Source organism: Pogoniulus pusillus, chromosome 30 (assembly GCF_015220805.1).
Source record: "Pogoniulus pusillus isolate bPogPus1 chromosome 30, bPogPus1.pri, whole genome shotgun sequence".
NCBI classification, from domain to species: domain Eukaryota; kingdom Metazoa; phylum Chordata; class Aves; order Piciformes; family Lybiidae; genus Pogoniulus; species Pogoniulus pusillus.
The window spans coordinates 9,328,668-9,351,097 of record NC_087293.1 but is presented as its reverse complement, the minus strand read 5'-3'; the positions used below and the strand labels follow the sequence as shown (position 1 = coordinate 9,351,097).

At 42.0% G+C, this 22,430-nt stretch overlaps 1 protein-coding gene across 2 annotated transcripts in view; it reads right to left on the bottom strand.

The window, feature by feature from the left end:
- Positions 1–8,332: 8,332 nt before the first annotated feature.
- Positions 8,333–22,430, bottom strand: part of SBNO1 (strawberry notch homolog 1) — a 34,291-nt gene continuing 20,193 nt past the window's right edge. For both annotated transcript variants that reach the window (XM_064168984.1, XM_064168985.1), the window contains exons 16-32: positions 21,902–22,053; positions 21,127–21,324; positions 20,666–20,836; positions 20,409–20,578; positions 19,412–19,543; positions 18,134–18,269; positions 17,543–17,655; positions 17,388–17,459; positions 16,820–16,919; positions 16,246–16,320; positions 15,847–15,993; positions 15,673–15,767; positions 15,409–15,501; positions 14,773–14,910; positions 14,099–14,175; positions 13,147–13,340; positions 8,333–12,202 (exon numbers count right to left, since the gene is read on the bottom strand). In XM_064168984.1, coding sequence (XP_064025054.1) covers positions 12,060–12,202; positions 13,147–13,340; positions 14,099–14,175; positions 14,773–14,910; positions 15,409–15,501; positions 15,673–15,767; positions 15,847–15,993; positions 16,246–16,320; positions 16,820–16,919; positions 17,388–17,459; positions 17,543–17,655; positions 18,134–18,269; positions 19,412–19,543; positions 20,409–20,578; positions 20,666–20,836; positions 21,127–21,324; positions 21,902–22,053 — 2,206 coding nt within the window. In that variant the 3' untranslated portion in view covers positions 8,333–12,059. The remainder of the gene's footprint in view (positions 12,203–13,146; positions 13,341–14,098; positions 14,176–14,772; positions 14,911–15,408; positions 15,502–15,672; positions 15,768–15,846; positions 15,994–16,245; positions 16,321–16,819; positions 16,920–17,387; positions 17,460–17,542; positions 17,656–18,133; positions 18,270–19,411; positions 19,544–20,408; positions 20,579–20,665; positions 20,837–21,126; positions 21,325–21,901; positions 22,054–22,430) is intronic.

Genomic DNA, 22,430 nt, shown 5'->3' with positions numbered 1-22,430 from the left:
AGCAACCTGGGCACGGGTAGTGGTGGCACAAGACACATGACAACCTTACTGTGTGGCCTCAAGCACTACGTAAGCTTCAGCTGAGTTTATTAGCTGTCTCTTGGGTGTTTTTGCAGACACTGTTGAAGCCAGCTTGGGTCAGAAGTTTCTACAAGTTTTTCCTATCTGCCCTGTACTCTGGATTCACTTCAGTTGTTCTGAACCAGGTGTGGCCACAAGAATAAAGCCACCATCATGTTTGGGCCCTGGAATTACTGTTTAGCAAGGTGACCACAGATTTGAGCTCCCTTGGAGGGACTGCTTGCAGTTTAAACTCTTTTTATGTCACAGCAACTTGCACCACAGAGTTGTGCCCTGCACATGCAAACCCTGCATTGAGTGTAACAGCTCTAGCTCCAGAAGCGTACACACTCCAGGCTGCTTGCAGCAAGCAGCAGGTCCCTGCTCTTCAGACTGATGGCACAGTCTTGTTTACTGACAGTAAAAGCATCTCTTAATCATCGAGTGGCCAAATCGTAGAGCAGGAAATACAGCAGAGCCATTTTATCACACGTGGTTTTTCCAAGCCTTCTCCACACAAAGAGGTAATGTGACAATGAATGTGTTTGACCTGTTTGTCAGCAAGGGAGGACAGACAGCAAGAGGAGCTTGTATGTTCAGCCATCTCCAAGAACAGATGATGTATTTGCCAGGTACAGGCATCTCTTCTCAGTTGTTTAAGATTTGCAACCTTCACCCTGTCCCCCTCCTCTTTCTTTTCCTTGTATTTTCTCTGTTTCCTCTCCTGGTTTCAATTCCTGATCTCTGCTCCTCCCAAACCACTGAGAATACTCAACAGGTAGTGTTTCCACAAAGCAGGCCTTCCAGCCCCTGCTTAGCCAAGCTCTGGCTGATCTCAAGGAGTTTTTCCCTTCCCAAAGCTCTGTGAGGTTGGGTGCCATACCCCTTGGTGAGGGTGTGAGGAATACATATACAAAGTATGATGTTGGAAGACACTGGCAGGACAGTAGAGCTAGAGGTCTTGGGCCATGCTTCAAGACAAGTTTGTTTGTCTCCTTTTATCTGTAAATAAATCTAAGTAGCCACCAGCATCTGCAGAGATGTGCTGTGATGCTCTTGGAGACTTACAAATGGAGGGCACAAACTAGGCTTGTTCTTATCATCTCAGATTAAGTCAGCAACAAGAAAAAAAGATGGCAAGGCAAGACCCTGTTTTTTCCTGGCTTGTGTAAAACATTATATTTGCACATTAATGTCAGTGTAATTAATGTTGTCATGGTTAATGAGTGACTTGGAGATGGTCTAACTGTCCTTTACCTACCTCAGAGACAGGTATAGCAGAAAAGGCAAAGTTTGTTCCATTTTCTAGAGGGAGTTTGTATTCAAATATTCCCACATTTCCAGGGATCCAGCATCATACATAAAATAATGATAGAGAAACCTACGAGTTCCTGAGCACTGATTTAATTTGCAAGTCTCCAACCTGCTCTCTTTTGCTAAAACTTTGATCATCCCAAATGAAGTGAAAAGTTTCTGATAGGCCTAGGCAGGAAATCAAGCTTTTTAGGTCTTGAGTAAAAGCAAGCTTAACCTCTTTGAAGAGCACAAGTGGTAGATGCAAGTGAGTGTCAGTTTCAACAAAGAGGTTTTTAAAAGATATGTCACAGAGCTGTGTGTATGTCTGGGGTGGTAATGAGCCAGCACCTCCTGGTGCAGAACACCTCCTTCTCCAGGCCCTGCTCCAGAGGCACGTCTCATCTTCCTGGGGCTGTCCAGGACACTGGCACAGAGGGATTATTATACATTTTATCCTATTTGGCACCACTGTTGCTCTTATCACCTTGCTTGCAGCCCCTTATATTCCTGTCTCTGCTCCCAACAACTGCTTCCTGCTGATGTTACAAATTTCCCCTCCTGCTCCTTTTGTTCCCGAGATAAAGCTGACAGCACATGGTGTCCCACCGCTTTTTGGATGATATTTGCTGCCCCTTGCCCCATCCTCACAATAATGCACAATAAGCACCCAGTCCTGAATAGAAATGCAGATTCTCTAGCTTGACCCTATTGCTTTTTCACCTCTCACCTTGAAATTCCACTGGAAGCTCTGGTTTTCCTTCCACCATGGGAAATAGCCCCCTGAGACACTATGCAATGAGGCTGCGATGCAGAGTGCTGAGACCAGAAGCACCACAGCAGCAGCAGCCATGAGCCAGTCCCAGAAAATCTTCTCTCAGCTCCTGGCCCACATCTGTAGACAGACTTGCAGCAATTTCAGATCAAAGTTTGGATGCCTATTCTGGACAGGCTCTTCTTTTCAATTCTCCCAGACAAACTTTCTTCCCAGCTCAGCCCTACTCCCCACTTCAGATGGTTCCTCCCAGGCCAGATGCCATATTATCTGGAGCGACTTTCCCTCCCAGCCTTGTTTTCCTCCTACTCCTGAGTCCTTTGTCTGTCTGCCAAGTGGAACAGCCCTGCCAGGCAGACAGCTGCTCAGCATCGCTTCACGGGTGCTGCCCCATGGGCCGAGGAGCCAGTTCCAGGCTTGTTCCATCTTTGAGGGGGATGTTCTGCCTTAGAGATGGTGCCTACCTGAAGGAGAAAAAGCAAATAACACCTGTAAAGCTGTCTGAAGGGACTGGAAATGTTTAAGATAAAGAGGCCTTAATGCTGCTCTGGGTTTACCTTTGAAAGAGTATGAGTAGCAGGCCTGCTCTCGCCTGCTCTGGCTGGAGGTCTCCCTGGAGGACCACAGAGTGGGAATGAGAAGTTTCCAAGCCCTCAGCCACAAAAGCACAGGCCTGGAATCTCTCTAATGAGAATTTTCCTCTTTGCAGTTTGCCAGGCAAACAAGCACCAGGCACCAATATCAAAACCAGCCCAGATTCCAATGAAAACCAGCAAAGAAAACAAGAGCAGAAAGGAAGCAGCTTAGTTTTGCTTGTTAAGAACAGGCAAATAAAGCTACTGAGCCCCACTCAGCCTGCAGAAGAGTTCACCCTGCCCTGCCCAGCGTGGGGTGAAGCCAGGCCGGCTGCCTGGCCAGGGACTTGGGCCAAGGGACTCCTCCTTCCTTGCTGTTGCTTGCAGGGATGGATTATCCTGTCATCCCCACATTACAGGGCTTCCCTGCATCGTCTTTCCAGACAAATGAGCGCTCCACCCTGCCCGATTCCTTCAGTTTGCCTGCAAGGACTCTCTCTTCTTGCCCTGTGGGCTGGACTCATGTTACCCTCCCACTCCTGAGCCCTTGAAGACTGTGCCAATGAGGGTGGCCTGGCCTAGGGCACGGTAAGCTGGCACCACAGGGCTGCCTCTGCCTCCTGCCCTTTGCAGCTCTGGGCCCAGGGCAGGGAATACCCCACCCTTTGGCTGCATTAGAGGAGGTTTTAGAGACTTGCTTTCATCTCTGTTTGGAAAAGCTCCTCAATCTGCTCTGTGTCCAGAAGTGGAGAAATCTACTGCAAAGCTGAGCACTAGCTCACCTGAAGTGCTTCCCATATGCAGGCTGGTGTCAAAACACTCTCGTGCCCTGATGAGATTGCATCCATGTTAAATAAGCCTCCATCTGAGATCTAGGATGGCTGCAGAATGCAGTTGTTATGTTTTGGACAGTTGCATTGTGGCTCAGCCTCACAGAAAACCTCTCAAGTGCAAACCAGGTGTCACCAGACCAGTGACATATTCCAGGCACAAACACCTGGGTCCCTGAGAGCCTCACTGCAACACCAAGTGTAAAGCCTGATGGGAGCATCCCTAATTGTTTTGTTACTGGTCATTTGAGTAAAGGAAGTGGAGGAGAGAAGCAAAGCCCAAGGCTGTAAAATGGAATGACTTTGAGGAAAGGAATGTGGATCTTCACGACAACTCAGGGAGGAAAAGAGCACAGGGAGGAGGGTAGAGAAGAGGAGGAGAGAGGGAAACCAGGGGGCAGCGACAGCAATAGCACAGCTGAGTGCAGTGCACAGCACAGATGGATCCTCGGTGGTCTCTGGCTCTCATCTGACACTGCTGGGTATGGCACTTCCTTCCTTTGTCCAGGCCAGAGCCTCAGATACAGCTTTTACCACGATGGATCTAACAGATCTGCTGAGCTCCTGCTCCACAACACCACTTGATGCAGAAGTGAGGACATCTCTTGCTAAGATGGTGCCAGTGTAAGAGGGTCGCTGGTGTAAAAAGCCTCTGTGCCCACTTCAGTCTGTGGAGTCTTGCAGTGCCAACGGCTGGATTCTGCTTTTCCTTGTTGGCAGAGGCAGTGGAACGGGATGATGCCCACAGCATGTAGAAATGCTAAATATTATTAGGCAGACAAATAACCAAACTCTCCCTAAATATTTGCTGCCTGCTGCCCTGTAACACTGCCTACAAAGCCCTTCATCGTCCCCCACAAAAGTGAAGAGGAAAGACTGTGGGGTCCCCCCGAGTCTCTCTGGAGGAGATGCACTGTAGGTCTTCCTTTGGCCAGCTAGTCACCCTGGCCAAGGCTGCAGCCCAGCAGCTGCAGTGCTGGCCTCTTCAGGGGCTCTACGTGTGTGGAGAAAAAGGGAGGGCCAGTCCCGGATGCGAAGGATTTACCGCCCTGGCAGAGCTCCTCACAGGAGACAGCGCTGTCTGTGATTTAAATAATGCAGACTGAGGCTGGGAGTTGCCAGCGGTCAGACACAGTGCAGTCAAGGTAGTAGCCAAAGGCAGAGACCCCGAGGCCTTGAAGCATGGTACACCTATCCAAGAGGGCTTCTAGGGAGAGCAGGGCAGACCACGGCATTTTTGTGAGCCTGGGTTATGCTTTGCTCTTGCCAGGGAAGGGAGGAAACTCAGTGTTTTGCTTGAGTCCACCCTGGAAAGCAGCAAAGGGCCAATGGGATGAATGTGGCTCAGCAGGTTTCTTGCAGTTCCAAGGTCAGAACTGGGCCTGGGAGAACTGGGTGCTCCTACACAAAAGCAGGCAGGAGCAGTTGCCAGAGAAGTCATGATCCCAAGTGCTGCCTGCATGAAGGAGCACTATCCACTTCCAAAGCCCAGTTCTCCTGCGTGGAGAGGAGATGGTTTGTGGGGACCCAGCTGCAGGCTCAGATCTTCACTGTTTCATTGCATGCATCTACGGTTTTGTTGAAGCAACTTCGGAGAGGTTGTACTCAGGAGGAATTAAATCACTTGCCTCCTGGTTTATGATTTAACTTAGTCTCTGGCTAAGCTGGCACAAATCTCTGTTTCATGCCCTGCAATTCATATGTTTAGCAAACACTGTCAGCTCTTCCACCTTAGAGATGTGAAAGGAAGGCATAAACCAGACTTGGACTTCTAAAGGTAGGAGCCGCCAGCTCACAAGCTGCCTCTCTGGCAATTTTAAGGTGTATTACTTACATACTGGAAAAAAGCCAACCAAAACCTCTCTGAAGACATTTCTCCTTTACTTACAGAACAAAGTCAATTGCTTTATGAATATGAATAATTAAATTCTGAGGTTTGAGCATCTTCATTTATTGCTGAGACCTTGGCGTCATCACTTCTCCAGATTTGGGGAAAATAAGAATCAAAGTCAAGATAAAATGATTTACAAAAATAAGATTAGTCTGTTTACCCCACACAAACTCTCTGGAAAAAGGCAGGATATTTGCATGTTATGTATGAAATATGAAGAAGTTGATACTTTCCAATCTTGATACAGTTTCTATACACTCTCCTCCCTATCAGCATTGGGAGAATGTCCTGAACCTGCTCTTAAGTATCACTTAAAGGCAGTTTAATTAACCAGTGAAATTAACTAGGTGACGTGCCAGGTATTTAAGTGGATTGAAAGAACAGATGTTTGGGTTATTACAACATGACTTCTGCTAGTCTGAAGGATCCTAAAATGGAGTGACAATGAATATGTTTAATGCATGCAGAAGCATTGCTGAAAGGCCTTCCAGTATAAACAACCCCTGTGAGGAAATTCCACAAGATAAAATTGAAAGGAGCAAGGCCCCCCAGCCCCCCTATGCACACCCCACACACCTTTTTTAAGGCAAATTTATTAATTTATTTATATTTTTTTTACCAGAAAAACTTAAAACAGAATTCATCATGTTCCAGAGTGTGTCATTTTTGTGAGTGTAAATCTTTCTGACCTTGGCTGTAATATTTTACTGACAGGCACTCAAAGTTCTGCCACTGTGTTGGCAGGCGCAGGTATTATCTGCTCAAAGGGACAGTGGCACAATGCTGCACTGGACCATGAAGTCTTTAAGGTTGGCAAACGTTTCCAATTAGGGCATGCAATAAAATGAACACATCCAATTCCTCTTAAATTACACAGCTTTGGAGTTCTGTCATCTTAGACTCTTAAGTACTGATAGAAAATTCCTTGGAAAAAAGAACACTGGTGGCCCTTGGCAGAGGCAGTCCCACAGAAGTGACAGCTGGGGTGCAGCACGGTGCCTCCAGAGGGCTGCTGGAAGATGGGGAGGCAGTGAACACCCGCCTTATGTAAAGCTGAGCATGCAGTGGGATTTGGTGTTGACAAAAATCAAATGACCTGGCAAATAAACATGCCCTTATGTGCCTGCAGTGACTGTGGTGGCTTACTGGTTATCCACTTCTAACCAGAAAGTGGTACATAAACGTGTATGGAATCAGGAATGGCAGTAGAATTGTCCCTATATTCTTCCCAGCAGAGATCAAGTAGAGAAAAACTCTTCTGCAGGTGATCTGCCTCATGAATTTATGCCACCAAAGTTCAGAAACACAAACCTAATGTAATTCTTACAAAATAAAGAGGGACTGCATCTGGTGCACTGGAGCAGGCAGCTTCTGGACTGCTGTAGCTGCCTGCTCAAGTGCACCAGATGCAGTTCTTCATTGTTTGTCCTCTCAACAGAGAGAGGACACATATGTCACACACCTTCCTTGTGGCAGGAAGCATCAGCACCCTTTACAGTGGGGACAAAACCTGTGGTGCGAGGTTCACGACACAGCAGGTGAAAGATTCCTTACATGAGTTTTGGCCTCAGCTTAAGCCTGTCCAGTTCCCAGTCTTGAATCTTATCACTGCCTCCCACTTCTTTCACTCAGGTTAGACCAATTGAAAAAGAGCAAAGCATAGGTAAAGGCTGCTGTTTTCACTCAGTACTCGCTTGAGCCTAAGTACTTACGAGGCAGCCTGTCCTCAACCACTGCAGCCGTGCCTGTCAAAGTGCTAGCTCCAGGCTTTTCTTTCCCTTCTTCACGGTTTTCATATAAAGCAAGCTGTTGCTTTCAAAATCAGAGTACAACCTAAGCATTAATCCAGGCCAGTGCTGCTCTCTGTTGAAGCACCATCCCTTGAGGGTTCCTGCATCTCACTCTGCACCCAGGCATGTTTGTGGCTGCCTGACTTCTTCACTCCTGCCAACATCATCGGCCTCATCTGTGAGAGCCCGGGCAGTGCAGCTGCTGGCATGTGACAAACACCTGTGTTATTTCTCCACATTCAGTGTACAGATGATACTGATCACTGACACTACCACATGTGTGCTAGGTGCAGCTGGGTGCTTCTTGCACTGACTCTCCCCTCAACGGACTTTGCAAATCACTCCAGGAAACAACTGTGTCAGACACCGTCCCTCCCAAGTAGAGGGGAAGGGGAAAACCTGTGACAACTGCTGGAAGCTTAGGGACTAAATAAGAGATGGACAATTGAAGGGATCTATCAAAGATAGAAATATGCATTTTTATCTGGCATTTTTTCAAAAGCAGGAAAGTTCTGTTACCTCCCTTTTGCACATTGGGGCATTAGAGGAAGCTCCATAGGCTCCCAGGGTGGATCTTTTCTACTTCCAAATGGCTGCTCTTTTTTTTTCCCCTGTTTGGACCCTATGACCTTAGAGATTCTTTCCAGCTGAAACAATTCTGAAATTCTATAAATTACTCACCCTTCTAAAGCACTTTGAAGACAGTTAACATCTAATTTAAATGTTGTAATTGTACTTTCGCACATTAGGACAGGGATCAGGCCCTGTTGTTCACCCATTTAGATCTGGAACTCATAGGAGCTCACAATGTTCAACTGGAAATATTAACAGGTGGAAGAAAATGGAAACGTTTCTAGGATTAAAGCTCAAGATGTGAAATGCACTGAAAAGACTGAAGAAAACAAACTCTATGAAACCTCAAATACTGGTTTCTCTCTGATGCAGGGACTAAGAAGTGAATAGCACCAGTCACTGAAAGACATCAGGAATCCATTTCTCTCAAAAAACCCACATCATACACTAAAAATAGAGAATAAAACCACACAGCATCAAGAGGATCACAGAAGACAGACAACTGATAGCTCTGGAAAAAAAAAATGACAACAACATATAACATCTGCAATGTATGCACACATCCCTTGCAAGGTTTATATATGCTATATATATTTCAAAGTACACACAAACTGCCTGCTTGGCAGGTTGAGAAAACAGGAATACATTTTGGGAAGGTCATGAAGGAAAAAAAAAAACACACCCAAACCCAATACAAAGGAAAACAAGAGTTATTTACATTCAGTAGCCTTTAACATCTCTATATACAAACAGACTTTTTCTGTATATGTACAGACTGCGACGGGAGCCGAATGCTTATTCCAAACTCAGAAAGAAAAATACAAACCCTCCCTTGATAATTCACTCAACAAATGTTTACAGGTTGCAGAGCTTTCTTCATTTACAAAGGACATACTACATGCTGATTACACAAGTAGCATTTTTGGGGAACTGAAGTCCTCACAAGAGGTGTGTGTTCCCAGCAGATCATACACTAAGGGGGAAAAAAAAAAGACTGAAAACTTGCTGCACAGAGGGAGGCTGTAGTGAGCTGTAATTGCAGTTACTGTGTCAGAGAGATCTTAAGCATCAAACTAGTTAACAAGTCAAAATTTCATGGCTGTCAAGGGACAGTTTAAAAGTGAAAACCCCAAATTTTATCCCTTCAGTTCCCAAATCAACTTAATTATGTACCATCCCCTTCTACAGCATGCTTGCAAAGCTCATATGGCACAGAAATTACTACCACTTTGCATTTTACTTTGCCCCTCATCAGACATCCATCTTTTTGAAATTTTATATCCATCTCAGGTGGTGATTTGTACAAAGCAGATCAATGCCTCTCTCTGCAAGCAGGAAAGAGAGACATCACTCCAGCCCAGCCTGCTAATTTATGACATTACAATTAGTCTCTCCTTTTTCCTCCCCATGAGGATGTTTGTCTTCTGGGCAGTGCTGCAAGAAGATACCGTAGAGCTGCTTCTGATCCCATCCACAGTGCTATTTATATGCCTTGTCTCCCCCAAGCCTTATCAGCAGCTCATACAAGGAACAAACTATTATCAAAAAGCCACACCCCAACTACTGAGAAGGAATCTTCAAGAGACAAAATGTTTCTGTAGCTTGAAGGCTGATGATTATTTTTTTGGATGTTAACCTTGAAGATGTTCTATTATTCCAGAGCTGTGGATACAAGCACGTTAGCAGCTGAATGACACAGCCAAGGCATTGATGGCAACAAGTAGCAGAGAGCAAGAAAAGAAGAGCAAGTGAGGGAAAGGATTTCTGGAATAGGAACAGTTCTTACAGATCTTTTAAGTACTGTTGTGAGCTTTTTCCCCTCCAGAGAACACAAGTCCATGAGTAGTTTAAGGAGGTGAGGCAACAGCACCAGCTATGAACTCTCAAAATGAAGTATCAATACACAAAATATCCAATTAATTATTTGCTCATCCCAACAACCACAGGTAGCACAAGCAGCTGAGAAGAGCACTTAGGAACTGAAGTGTATTTAAATAACTTAGTTTAAAAAAATATAATAAAGATCACTATTTGTGAATCTACCACTTCTAGAACCATCTTACTGAGGATTAAGATCTAAAATACTATGCTACCATCTCAGACAGAAGTTTCTACACCCAATAGTTAAAAAGGAGGACAGCAAAGTCCACAGAGAGTGCTGTAACTAGCAATTTGGTTCACTATCTGCTACAGCAGTCATCTCTCAACATACTTCTCAAAATCCCATTACTTCTCCTGGAGGGGATGCCAAATACATCCAATGGTGGGTATGAAACACATTAATGTCCTCCTCCAGACCCTGTCTGTGGTCTACAGTTTTCCAGGACACAGCTGTCTCTTACGAGTATCACAGCATTCAGGCTTCCCCTTACTATCCAAGGACTGAAACTCCAGCACATCTACTGGCTGCATACCAAGTACTTTACAGAGATGCAGCAGGCATTATAGTAATAGAATGATGGAATGCCCTAGGTTGGAAGGGACCTCTAGAGGCAAAGAGAATGCTAGTTTGTTCTGGACCTGTATTTCCAGTTAGATGCAAGCACGTGCAGGGGACTGATGCGCTTGATCATTGGAGCCTGGGAGCTGAGGACAGCAAGCAGACTTCTCTCCCCAGCACAGGTGCTATGCTCTTGCTCTGGGTGCTGGTACAGGCAGTGTTAAATAATTCACTTAAGGCAACTCACTTCAGCCTGAAGTTGCCGAACTTCTGGCCTCTTGACTTAGGGAAAAGACTTTCTGACACTTGAGTCTGGCTGAGTGTTTACAGACATGCTGCAGTAGGTTGCTGCTCTATCAGGTGAACCTTAAAATATGCATTAAGGTATAAAACCAGTTTTCTTCTTGCCTCAGTGAGTTCAGCTAAGATATTTAGACTGCCAAGACAGAAGCTTGGTTAAAGCAGACTGGAACATGCCAAGTCCTGTCAGATTCCAATTGTACAGACTTGTTAGTTTTTTTGGAACAGGGTGATTGCCTAAACAAGACTCCACTTCTTGTTAGTACAATAACTTTTATTTGACATCTACAAGATCATTATCTTGTAGTTTTTTTTGGACAGGTTTATACAATCTCAATTTTTCAATAGTGCAACCTGTGCAAGCAAGAAATGACAAACATTGTCCTTCACTTTCTTATAAACATCTACTATTATAGGCAAAACAAAACTTACCCATATTATAGATAAGTGACTATTCACATTTGTACATTACAATTTCTTTTAAACAGCTCCAGATAAACTCTACAATGTCTTACAACATATTAAACAGTATTCAAGTTACTGGGTAACAGAAACAGCACATACAGCGGAACCCTCAAGTGTTTCCCATTCTCTAATTTACAGCCCAAGTAAGGTTTCATCTTACAAGTGACAAATTAAATTACATTAATGAAGTAAAAAATAGAAGATTGTATGCGAGATGGAAGTGAATTTGCACTTAAGTTTCCATAACCACCTCGGATTAAGGAAATGCTTCAATTGAAGGAAAATAGGCATCCAGCCATGTTTGCAGTACACATTAGGAATACCACTAATACATTAAAAATGAACTAATTTTAATTTAAGATGTTTATCACAAAAAAAAGAACATGTTGTAGACTCAAATATATAACCCCCAGGAGAGAATCAGAAAAAATGCAACACCTGGGTATAAACACTATAAAAATGTAATAACCAATGCTGTACAACTAAGATTGTGTTTCTCTCCCAAGTCCTGTCTCGTGTGTTTATCCTGTCCATGCCCGTTTCCAAAGACATGCACTGTCAAACAGAAACTGGGAAGGAACCTGAATGCATGATGTGCAACCTCTAGGTTTCATGCTTCTATAAACTCATAGATTGAAGAGAAAAACCCAATATATATTTTCTATATATATACTCAATACATGCATTCAAGGATATCTCCCACAGCAATGGCATTGATGCACTGCGTTAAACCCTGAGCACTGTATGACAAGATAAAAATAAAGCCTGCTTGGGGATTTTCAAGCATTTTCAAACAAATTGTGGTTTGTAGCTTAAAAGGCCAAAAGTAAAAGCAAACAGGAAGCACTACAGAGAGCATAAGGAAAGACAGATGCACCACCATAAACAACTGCTGGCTTTCAGTTCTACCAACCTTTTTAGATCTCTTTATTCCCAAAGTATTGAGAGCACACAACTGAACTGAAAAAGTTATATTTCTTTGGAATCTGTCCCTGATTTTTATGCGAGTGATATGCTTTTACAGCCTTTTCCTCAAACACCAAAGTCACCACCTGTAGTTTGTCCTCTTATGCATTGTTGAAATTGGTGATGCTTTGCGGGTGATGCTGCTGCCATATCTGCTGCTGTTGTACTGCAAGCTGCTGAGACTGGTCTGACGTTGACAGGAGGTTTACAAGGGGTGAGACACAATTTGCAGGAATGATCAAACCTGGAAACAGCAACAAATCAATTGTTTCATTAAAACCTCAGGCTGATGATTCTACCATCTAATTAAAATAAACCACCAAACAGCCAGCAGTGACTGTTTCCAATATCAAGTCCAGTCAAGCACAGCTACAAGTTCTGATTCTCAGTAAGAAGGTTTATCTTCAGTAGATCCCTTAAGTCATGAAGCAACGGAAAATTGCCATGTTGTCCCTGAAGACAAGTTTGATTCTTACATCACCTGCTGCCATATAATATCAGAAGTCAGCTTTTAGCTTTTCTAGACTCACAGAAGTTAACACACCGTAAAAGTTTACAACATGAAAAACTTGAGCTCCAGCATCTACCAACACTGTTACTAGTGCGGGAGCTGCCATGATGTCATACATCCCCAGGATGTCCACATTAAAAAATACAGATATTTCAGCCTCTGAGGCTCCACTAAGAAGTTTAGCAACAAGAAATGACAATCATCTTGAATTCATTCTAAACTATTGATTAGATGTGACTTTCAGTAGCTCAAAACCCACTAAAACCACCATTTCAAAAGGTTTACTGTTCCTTGCTACAAGTGGGGGAAAAAGTAGAGCCCTTACGGTTTCAAAAGGTAGCTGGGCTGGAATGGGCTGTAAAGGATGTTTTTGTTCTTAGTAAATCAAAGGAACAGAGAGAAGTGTTCCCAAGACTGGCTGAAAAATGTTTTCTTCCTTTAACCTGACTCAGAATAGTGTTTGCCCTACAGTGACACACAGATTTCACCAGCTGTGCCTCTGCCCCTCCCCAGTACACACACCAACCAGCCTGCTCTCTTGCAAGCGTCGTTATAAACAAAGAGGCAGCACAAGGACAGCTGTTTCTGACATCACCTTGTAACTCAGAAATGTTGAGAATCACATACCACTACCCTCTACTTCAAGATGGAAACACAGGAGCAGACAAGCCACTTACCCACAATCCTCTGCCCATCTTCTGTTCTTAGACGAACTATCTGCATTTTCACATTTGTACCACTCACAGAGGCTAGAACGCCTTCTACTTTTGTCCAGACACTCAATACTGAACCACACAAGACATAGTAAGTTCGACAGCGCAGTCCCACTTCACAAACTAATCCCAAGCCTGCCTTCTTACAGTTGCCTCTCCTATGGTAGAGGAAAAAAAAGGAGCAGCTTTCAAAACAATTGTGCAAACAGAGTACCCACTTCCATTAAAAATAAGACTTGTAGCTAAATAACAGCTGTGCAAGAGCTAAGGATACACAGCAAGGGTAAGATACTTTATCCACAGAGCATCTGTAATGGTAAAGCTTTGAAATGCGTTGGCCTAATTGGGATATCTTCAAAACGTGGAGATGGAGCTTTAAGCTGAAAGGTGCTACCCACTCAGGTCACCCAAGAACCTGCACCTGCCACCTATCAAGCTGGTGCCTGATCAGTGTATTTCAGAAGCTCCAGTACTAATCTGAGACTACCACCAGATAGGCTGCCCCCCAGGAATTAAGTGCCAAGTTCAGACAAAGAAGAGGCAGCTCATCAAGGACAGCTGTTTCTGACATCATCTCTACATAAGGCATAAATATTTCCCCTTCTCAATAATATATGAGCTATCCTACCACAGTCACAGATCAGATAAAGACAGTTGAAGCACAAGCTACTCCTGGGCCACTGTAGTTTACTACTGGAGTGCAATTTACACATTTGCACTCACATAGGTTATTAGGGCTTTAAAAGCAAGTGCAAAGCTTCACATTTCTCCTCAAAGGCTGGGTCACTTGACTGGTCATGGGACAATCTGTGTTAAATACAAGATTTCACAGGAACAGCAGAAAAACAGAAGTAGTGATAAACCAGTTTGGGTAAAAAGTTTAGGTTGGAGCATCTATATGCATGCAAACACTAACCAGTAAGCATGGGTGCAGGTATCCGCAGAAGAATTGTACTGCTCTAACCAGTGTGGCAGAGCATCTTCAGAGGGTACCTGCAAAAGTCAAAGCAGAAGTGACAAAAATATCAAGACTTGCATGCAATAAAATAAAATTTGGTCATTGTTATGTGAAAAGAGGAAGCACCAACATTATAATGGTGAAGAGAAGTACATTATCCAGTAATTTGAAGCCATCCAATGGAAATATCATCTCAAAGGACAAGCAAAATGCTTGAACATAGCAGAATCTAATAATAATACAAAAATAAAATATTATATTGAAAATAAAAAATAAGTCTTTAAAATATCATCAGCTGACAGCTGAGGCTTCACAATCATTGCTCAGCATGAAGAAACAGCTCTTTGTTTAAGAGCAAATCTGTACACCTTACACAGAAGCAAGATTCTTCTCTGGCTGACCCTAACCCCTCTCATTTTCTATTACTACACCACAGATAATTTTTATTAAGGAAACTTTAGATACGAGAATGCAGAAGCCATGCAGACCCTCTTCAAAAGACCCAAATAAAAGCCCTGCTCTGGAAAAACAAGCCTAGCTTTGGACTTGCCAGAATGACTGACAAATACAAAGAAAAAGAAAGTCCTTCTACTTCTTTGATGTTTAAAACTAGTGTTAATTGTAACAGTTACCTTCTTATATTTCTTTTTCAGGTCTGCACATGTTTCTAGTTTGAGTTGTTTCCCAGTATTTGGTCTGTATACTAAAAAAAGCTTCTTTTTAGGGTTCACTTCTTTTACTAGAATAGCTGTTTTCTTGTTATTTCTTATCTGGAAAAGAAAGACAAAACAAAAACTGAAGTTTAAACATGCTGACAGTATCTGCCTTATGATTCTACACTGTGTTCTTCACACAGTAATAAGTCAACACATCTGCCTGCAGCAAGGTAAGAACTAGTAATAATGAGGACACCTTGACAAGGCAGCACCCCTCATCTACATTAACCTCAGAACTTCTCCTTGCTGTAAAAGCATTTGGTTTCTTGATGCAGGTTTAAATAAGAACTATTGATCTGGTATCACATTACTATCAGAAAACAATTCCTTGCAGCCAAAAACCAAAAACCACCAAAAAAAGAACCAAAAAACCAAGAATGCTTCACATGCAGTGCTGGAAGCAAATTAAACATAAACTCTTATGTAAGATTGAAAGCATTCTGCAAAACTGCACAATAAATGTAAACAGGGAATCTTCCAGAGGAGACAGCATGGTCAGTTAGTCCCCCTCAAAACTTCTCTGAATGCAATTCAAGAGGCTAAGAGTCTTACCTGCAGTGATAAATAAAATCCATCATCTGGACCAGTCTGTTCTGCCCAGAGCTTAGTTGCTTCATCCCAAGACATGCCTCTCTCTACACTGATCTAGAAGAGATCCATAGAAAGGTGTGTGAATAGGAACAGGCTTGAAAACAATTACAGACACAGCAACAAATAGTGCCCAGTGAAAGGCCTGGAATGTCCCCTCATGCAGCACACCCTCAGCTGATTACCTGTTGTATTAGTTCATACAAATAAGATGCTGAATTAACTTACTGTGTATAGTTCTACGTGTCCAGAGGTAGAATATCCAGGAGTCAGGAACTTCTTAACATCTGCCTTCCTTACTTTCTCATCTCCAGAGCCCAAATCTCAAAGAGGGAAGGACAGAGTTATTCTGTTTCTCTGTTCTTACTGAAATACAAGAGTACTGAGAGATTGATTACTCACCTAAGATGCCCATATCATATCTTCCATTCTTTTTAGCATTTTGAATAACCGCATTTAATGTGTCAGAGAAGTACTGGAATAAAGCATTCTGCTGATGTACTTCCATACCAAGAATTCTATTCAGAAATTTCCCTATGTTGTTATAATCTAAAATAAAAAATAACATACACATATTAGGCCCATAGATTACATGTGATGACAAACTCTCAAGTGGTATTCCAAGAGTCTCAAAAAGACAACTCAGATCCATTCTTTCAGAAATAAGGAACACAATCTGAAGTTTTTCCCAAAAAGTCACTTTTCAGATGGTTACAACTTCAGTTCTGTTTCTAGGAACATCACTATCATGATATATTATATTCCTAGCAACATTCAAAGCCATACTAAATGCACAAATACCTTTATCAAGCGTTAGTATTCCAGATCTGTCTTCTACATTTATCAAGCCTACACCAATCAATCCCTGACGAACATCTAGGAAAAAGAAACCAAATCAAATCACAGGTGCTTTGGTATCTGAAAATAAACCAATAGGTAACAGCTTGTCTAGCAATCCTATTTCAAAACTGAATTCCAACTTCTGACACCTCTCAACTTCTACACTATACATCTGCAAGGCAGAACTTTGCCTTCTCTTCCAGGAAGGACAAGCAAGGAAAACTAACAATGGCACTACACACGAGCCCACAGAAGGACAAAGACATCACACCAGGAAAACACAGTTGAAAGACTGTGTGTGATACTTAGGCCTAACAAATACAGAACATGCCTTAGAGGCAGAGTTCACAGATCTTGTTTCATACATGAACTTCAACATTCAGGCAACGTGCACTGGAATAAAATCCAGTGATGGCGTATCTGGGCCAACTGGTTTAAATAGTAACAAGGTTTTCTAGCTCTAAAATGATTTGCATTTCCTGCATACTGGAGAATGATCAAAAGACAGTTATTACATGCAGTGAATTACACTTACCTTTGAAGAAGTCTCCAGGAAAATCAGGAGGTGGTGAGACCATAGGAGAATCCAAGTTCACAATGGATTTCATCACAATCTCTAAAGCGTTTCTGCCATACTGCATGAGAAAAAGAAAGCTGCTCTAATGATGTGGTACGGAGTCTGTGTCTCAAGCCCCGAGCACATGTGTTTTAACAAGTATTTGTAATAAAGCATTTTTCTCTGCAATAGTAAAGAGCAGCGGTAATTAGCTTTTCCATTATAAATTACACTATATAAAGAGCCCAGTCTTAATGTCTAAAACTGGCAAATTCTTGGCAGGAGAGTTCCTGGTTGTGGCTGAAGGGACACATTCCATTTCGTTAAGACTTGGATTGTTAGCAAATGCGGAAATGCAATTCACACACAGTTGTGTTCCATGTGGCTTTGTAAACAGAATTAAGAACTTTTACTGGCTATTCCAGAACAAGACCAATCAAAAAATACAGCTAAAACATCCCAGGAGATGGAAGAAACCCTTCCTCCACAGGCCAGCTCTGGAATAAGCACCAGAGCACAAGCTTTCAAACAGAAATAGAACCGTCACCTTGTTGTCAAAATTGAATCTGCTGAGGTCTCGAGTTTCTGTGGCCCGTCTGTCGCCATGCGTGAGGGCTCCCTGTTAAAACACACCTTTGTCATTAAATCACATTTTAAAGAAAAAGACATCTAAGCTCATCAGACTTCCGGAAACAATCTTACCAAACTCTCCAGTCTTTTTGCAACTATAGATGCAAATCTTTGCTCTCCTGCCAATTCAGAAATTAGGAACACATACTCTGGAGCAGTCACTTGGTTGGATCTATGAGTCCTTCCTGGATAATTAAGTAGAAGCACAAAAGTTAAACAAATTCCACTTCACTGAACATTTTTAATAGACTGTGAATTGTGAAGAATAAAGAAAAAAAGCTAGACTTTAATCCTGCTGAAAACTAAGTTTTTGCTGTAATACAGCCAACAGAAAGTGCAAGTGCTATGGAACTGTGGCAAACTTCCCACAGACACCCCATACATAAAGTAATCTAAGCTGCAGTGCAAGTTCTTTACTGAGTTTCTTTCCAAACTTTCAAGCCTTTTAGCTATGATTAGAGAAAACAGTTCCAGCCCATGGGTAAAGGAGACTGGAAAAGTCCTTAACAGGTTGTTTAGCCAATATAATCTTCCATGAATTAGCAGTTAATTCAGTTAGTATCACAGAATCAAAATCACTAGGATTGGAAAACACCTTCGAGATGATCAAGTCCAACCACTAACCTGAATTTGCCGGGTGAAGGATACAAAAAAGTTACTTACCAAACTGCTGTATTGCTCTGTCTGCACTCCATGGCAGCTCCAGGGTCATGTGAACTCTCCGTCTCTGATTTTTAGCCCTGCGGTCAGCTTGCAATGATATCCCAGAGCTGGCAGCCTCTGAGATGATGGCAATATTCTTTGATTGAGAAAGGAGTTAGTTAGCTACAAATTCAAGCTTCAGTTTCTGATACCAGTTGATTTTACAATTACTGATAACACGAGGCTGGAATGGTTTCACTGTTATTTGGCCTTCCTATCACAGAAAGGGGGAGGGCGGAAAAAATATGGTTCTCTTTATCAGAGAACAAATTTTTTCAGTGAAAGGAGTGGGTTTCACTTTACTGTGCAAACAAAGGCAGTCTGCTGCAGTCTTGCCATTCCAAAGGGCAAATTTCTCTGATGCTGGCCTGCACTTCAGAAAGAAAAGGGGATGGACACAAGGAGACTTGCTCTGATAGTAAGCAACACTGAGAAGACAAAGTTGCTGCTAATACTGTATAAGGAAGAGGATGCAGCCATTCTGTTATCCAAAAGCATTTGCCTTGAAAGAATGTAAATGTTTGGACTGGGCAGAAATCACTTACAGGAACATGAGTTTTGCCCTCAAGCAAAACAGCAGACCATAGAAGTTCCACACCAACAGCTATATTTACTTCATTTGCCCTCTTGTGGTAGCTTATTCCAAATGAACCACTGTAAGGCTATTTGTGTTTCTTTTCTTTCATCTGCTTCAATTCTACCATTAATTCTATCGAGTATTTTCTTTCAGAGTACAATGCAACACACAAAGGCCATCATTTTTCCCAGTATTATTCTCAATGCTTTTTAAGATGAATTATCTCCACCTTTTGCCCTCAAAAGCTTTTTCATGCCAAGTTCCCCTTTCTCAAGTTCATTGCTTCCTCTTAGAAGCAGAGGTACACAGCAATCCAGATAAAAGAATCACAAACATCTAGAGGGTTTATCTGGCTTAAGCACACACAGTTTTACAAGACCAACTTAACGGTGCTAGCTTTCAGTTTGGCACAAGTGTACACTGACCCCTGAGGTCACCTAAACTACAGCCTGACCTTTAAAGCATGCTGCAGCCATATACTAGCACTACTGAACCTATTGGCTTGTGAAACAAAGCACAGCACTGAACAGAAACCAGCTTTCTAACTAGTACTTACTTACAGTCCTAAAAAAGCCATTATGGGGTAGAGTCACAACTTGAACTGCTTAGAATTACTGTGGTATTTGGCAAGTTTTCCTAGGTTTTGTCTCTTTGGGAAGTACCTTATCTCCATCCATGAACCTCTGCTTTTCCGTGATGTTCAGAATTTCAACAGGCACATCAAGTTCAGATCTTGACTCGTAAGATATGCTGCCATCATCATTGCTTACAACTCTCCCCTTGCGGCCTGTCATCTTTAAAAAGAAAAGGGAACATGAGCTCTTTGTGGCAATACCAACATCATTACATGAGCAAAACTTCAAGCAACAATGCTACTTATTCATATACCAACCTTAAAATAGATTCAATAATTTACTCCAAGTGCAAAAGGACATTAGATAATCTGGATTGGGGTTTTTGATGCTGTTATCAGCTGCTATGTGGAACACTTGTTTAGAGGTAACTCAGGGAATCAAAAGCATAACAAAGCTTATCTACATAAAAATGATGCAGTGTTCCACTACTATCCATACGGGATTTACAAAGAGTACTAAGGAAATAAACTGGACAGCTGAGATTGTCACTGATTTCAACAGGGTCTTTTAAATTGTAAAGACGTTTCTACTTGACAGAGAGAGGTAGCTTAGAGACATGCTCCTGAAGTTATTGAGAAGAGACAGTAATTCATCAGGTTTTTCACTAATACAGTTGTATCATACAGGCCCTTCATCTTCATTGCCTAGAAAGATGAACTCAAGCTGCTTTCTGTTAGGTATACATCAATCAGTTTCAAATTGACCACAGCTAGACAAAGAAATATTCCACTGTAAAGTAAGAGCAAAACTAGTAAGATTTACTCAGCCTCAGAAATAACCTGTTCATCCATTCAGAGCTTTTATCTACATTCTAATACAACCTTTAAGCTCCTCTTCAGTTCAGAGACAAAAAAAACACACTCTCATCCCTGTGAAATTACTGTCTAAAACTGGTAAGTAAGTTCTTTTCAACAGGTCCTGTGTAACTTTGAAGAATGACAACGATGATTTACTGCACTCAAATAATGCATGGCAGCAGCAGGAAAGAAACATCCATTTTTCCTGTGTGTGAACACCAGCCTACCTCTGCAACATTTTCAGGACCACCCAGTTCATCTATAAGCTCATCCAGTGTATTAGGTGGGAGGTCTTCAGCCAGCTTTTCCAGTTTATCAAGCAGTTCTTTCTTCATTTGCTGGGCCCTTTCAACAGCATCCTGACTTGTTACAAAGCTGCTGTTTGTGTTACTGTTAGCTGAAATTCAAAAGAGAATCTTTAAGTCTTAGAATTTCACTGTCTAACTACCATGAAAATGAAGCAATGTCAAAAACTTATTGTTACCTGATGTGTTGGTACTAGAAGTGGTGGTACCAACAGCGGAAGTAAAACAGCTGGGTCGTTTTGATCCGAGACCAGAAGCTAGTAAGGCACTTTGAATAGAATCTGGGTCTATGCTTTTCTTCTTTTTCTTGTCTTTATTTTTTTTATGCTCTTTTCTAATTAACCAGGGATCTAAAAGGATTTTTAAAAATGAAGTTATTTTCATAAAGTTCCAAGCATCTGCTACAAACCCATCCTTTCCTTTGGAAAACTACATTCTCATTACAGAAGTGACTCACAAGAGTCTGAACTCCAGCATGTAAAATTTACTTAAACCAACTTTCTAGTGCTAGTTTCAGTCTCATTGAACTACATGTTTATCAAACGCTTATTTTTGGCTCACTGAAATGGTCAGGAAAGACTTCATGCTCACTATCTGCAAGTATAGCTACATGCTTGATGAAACACTTAAACTGTCTCACCATCTTCATCATCTTCACTGGATTCATCTCTGAATGGGTTGAAGTCATCATCATCTCCAGAACTCAAAAATTTGGAGCTCTCATTATCGCTTTCCTCATTGTCTGAAGCATCAGACTCGCTTTCACTCTCATCAGAGCTGCTACCCGCAAGGCCGCCTGTTTTGCGAGCTTTTTTGGCTTCTCTGCTGATTTCTTCACCTAATTCCATCACGACCATCAACCCAGAACACAAAAAAAAAAAACATTGGTTTAGATCTTGTAGTCTACTTTTGAGGTGTTTTGCCACCACAACTACATACAAACTAGAGAAAAAAAACACTTCTAAAAAGAGAAATTAGATTCTTCTAAACAGTTCTATGTAAGACCTACCTCCCAAGTTGTTTGTTTTTTTAAATGATCACTTTTAGGTAAGAATATAAGCAGTTTTGAAATAGAGATGATAGCAGGCTTCTTTTTGCTGAGCCTCATGAAAAAGAAAGCAATTATTTATGTGACTGCATCAGAAAGTGGTCTGACACTGCAAGATATTTTGGGATATGGTCCCATAACCACATCAACCCAATTTTGAGCAAGGTAGTAACCAGAATTGACAAGTTATACTGCTGCTGCAGCAGTTTTAAAGCCTGATGATGTAAACTTCTACAAGTCTTAGATACTTGTAGCATGAGTGACTATACTGCAATTTACACTCCCCTATTTCTTCCTGAGTTCACTGTTAGACAGCACTAAAGTTGCCATTTTCACTATGGCATTAGTGTAAAAACTTCAGCATTACCTTTCCGCTTCTTTATTTTGTTTTCCTTGCAAGGGCTGTCTCTAGGTGAATTGTTATTACTTTGAGCAGTCAAGTCAATTCCCAACAAGCTGAACAGCTTCTTCCTGTCAGGGGCTGGAAAGTGCTTTTCAATAAGAGACTGGAAAACTCCTCTGTTTAAGGGGAAAAAAAAAAAAAAAAAGAGGTTCTTCAGTCAAATTTGCATTTAAAGTGGAAAACTGTAACATTTTCCCAGTTTCTCTGAAAAACTACTCCTTGGGAAGGCTATGACATAAGCACTCAGAGTAGTTATCACCCATACTACTCTATTTGCCACCACCTTTGAAGGAGGAGACATTTATAGCACTTACAAGTTGTTAAATTTCGGTATCTAGGAGCATTGCTACTGCCATTTTTGTGCGGCTCAGAGTTCAAACAACAGGCTAATTTATTAAGAACCTCAGTAAAGTACTCTTGAGATTGAATCTGGCTCATTTGGTGAAAATGAAGTCATGGCTGACTTGCTTGGTATGAATGTGGTGTACACTTA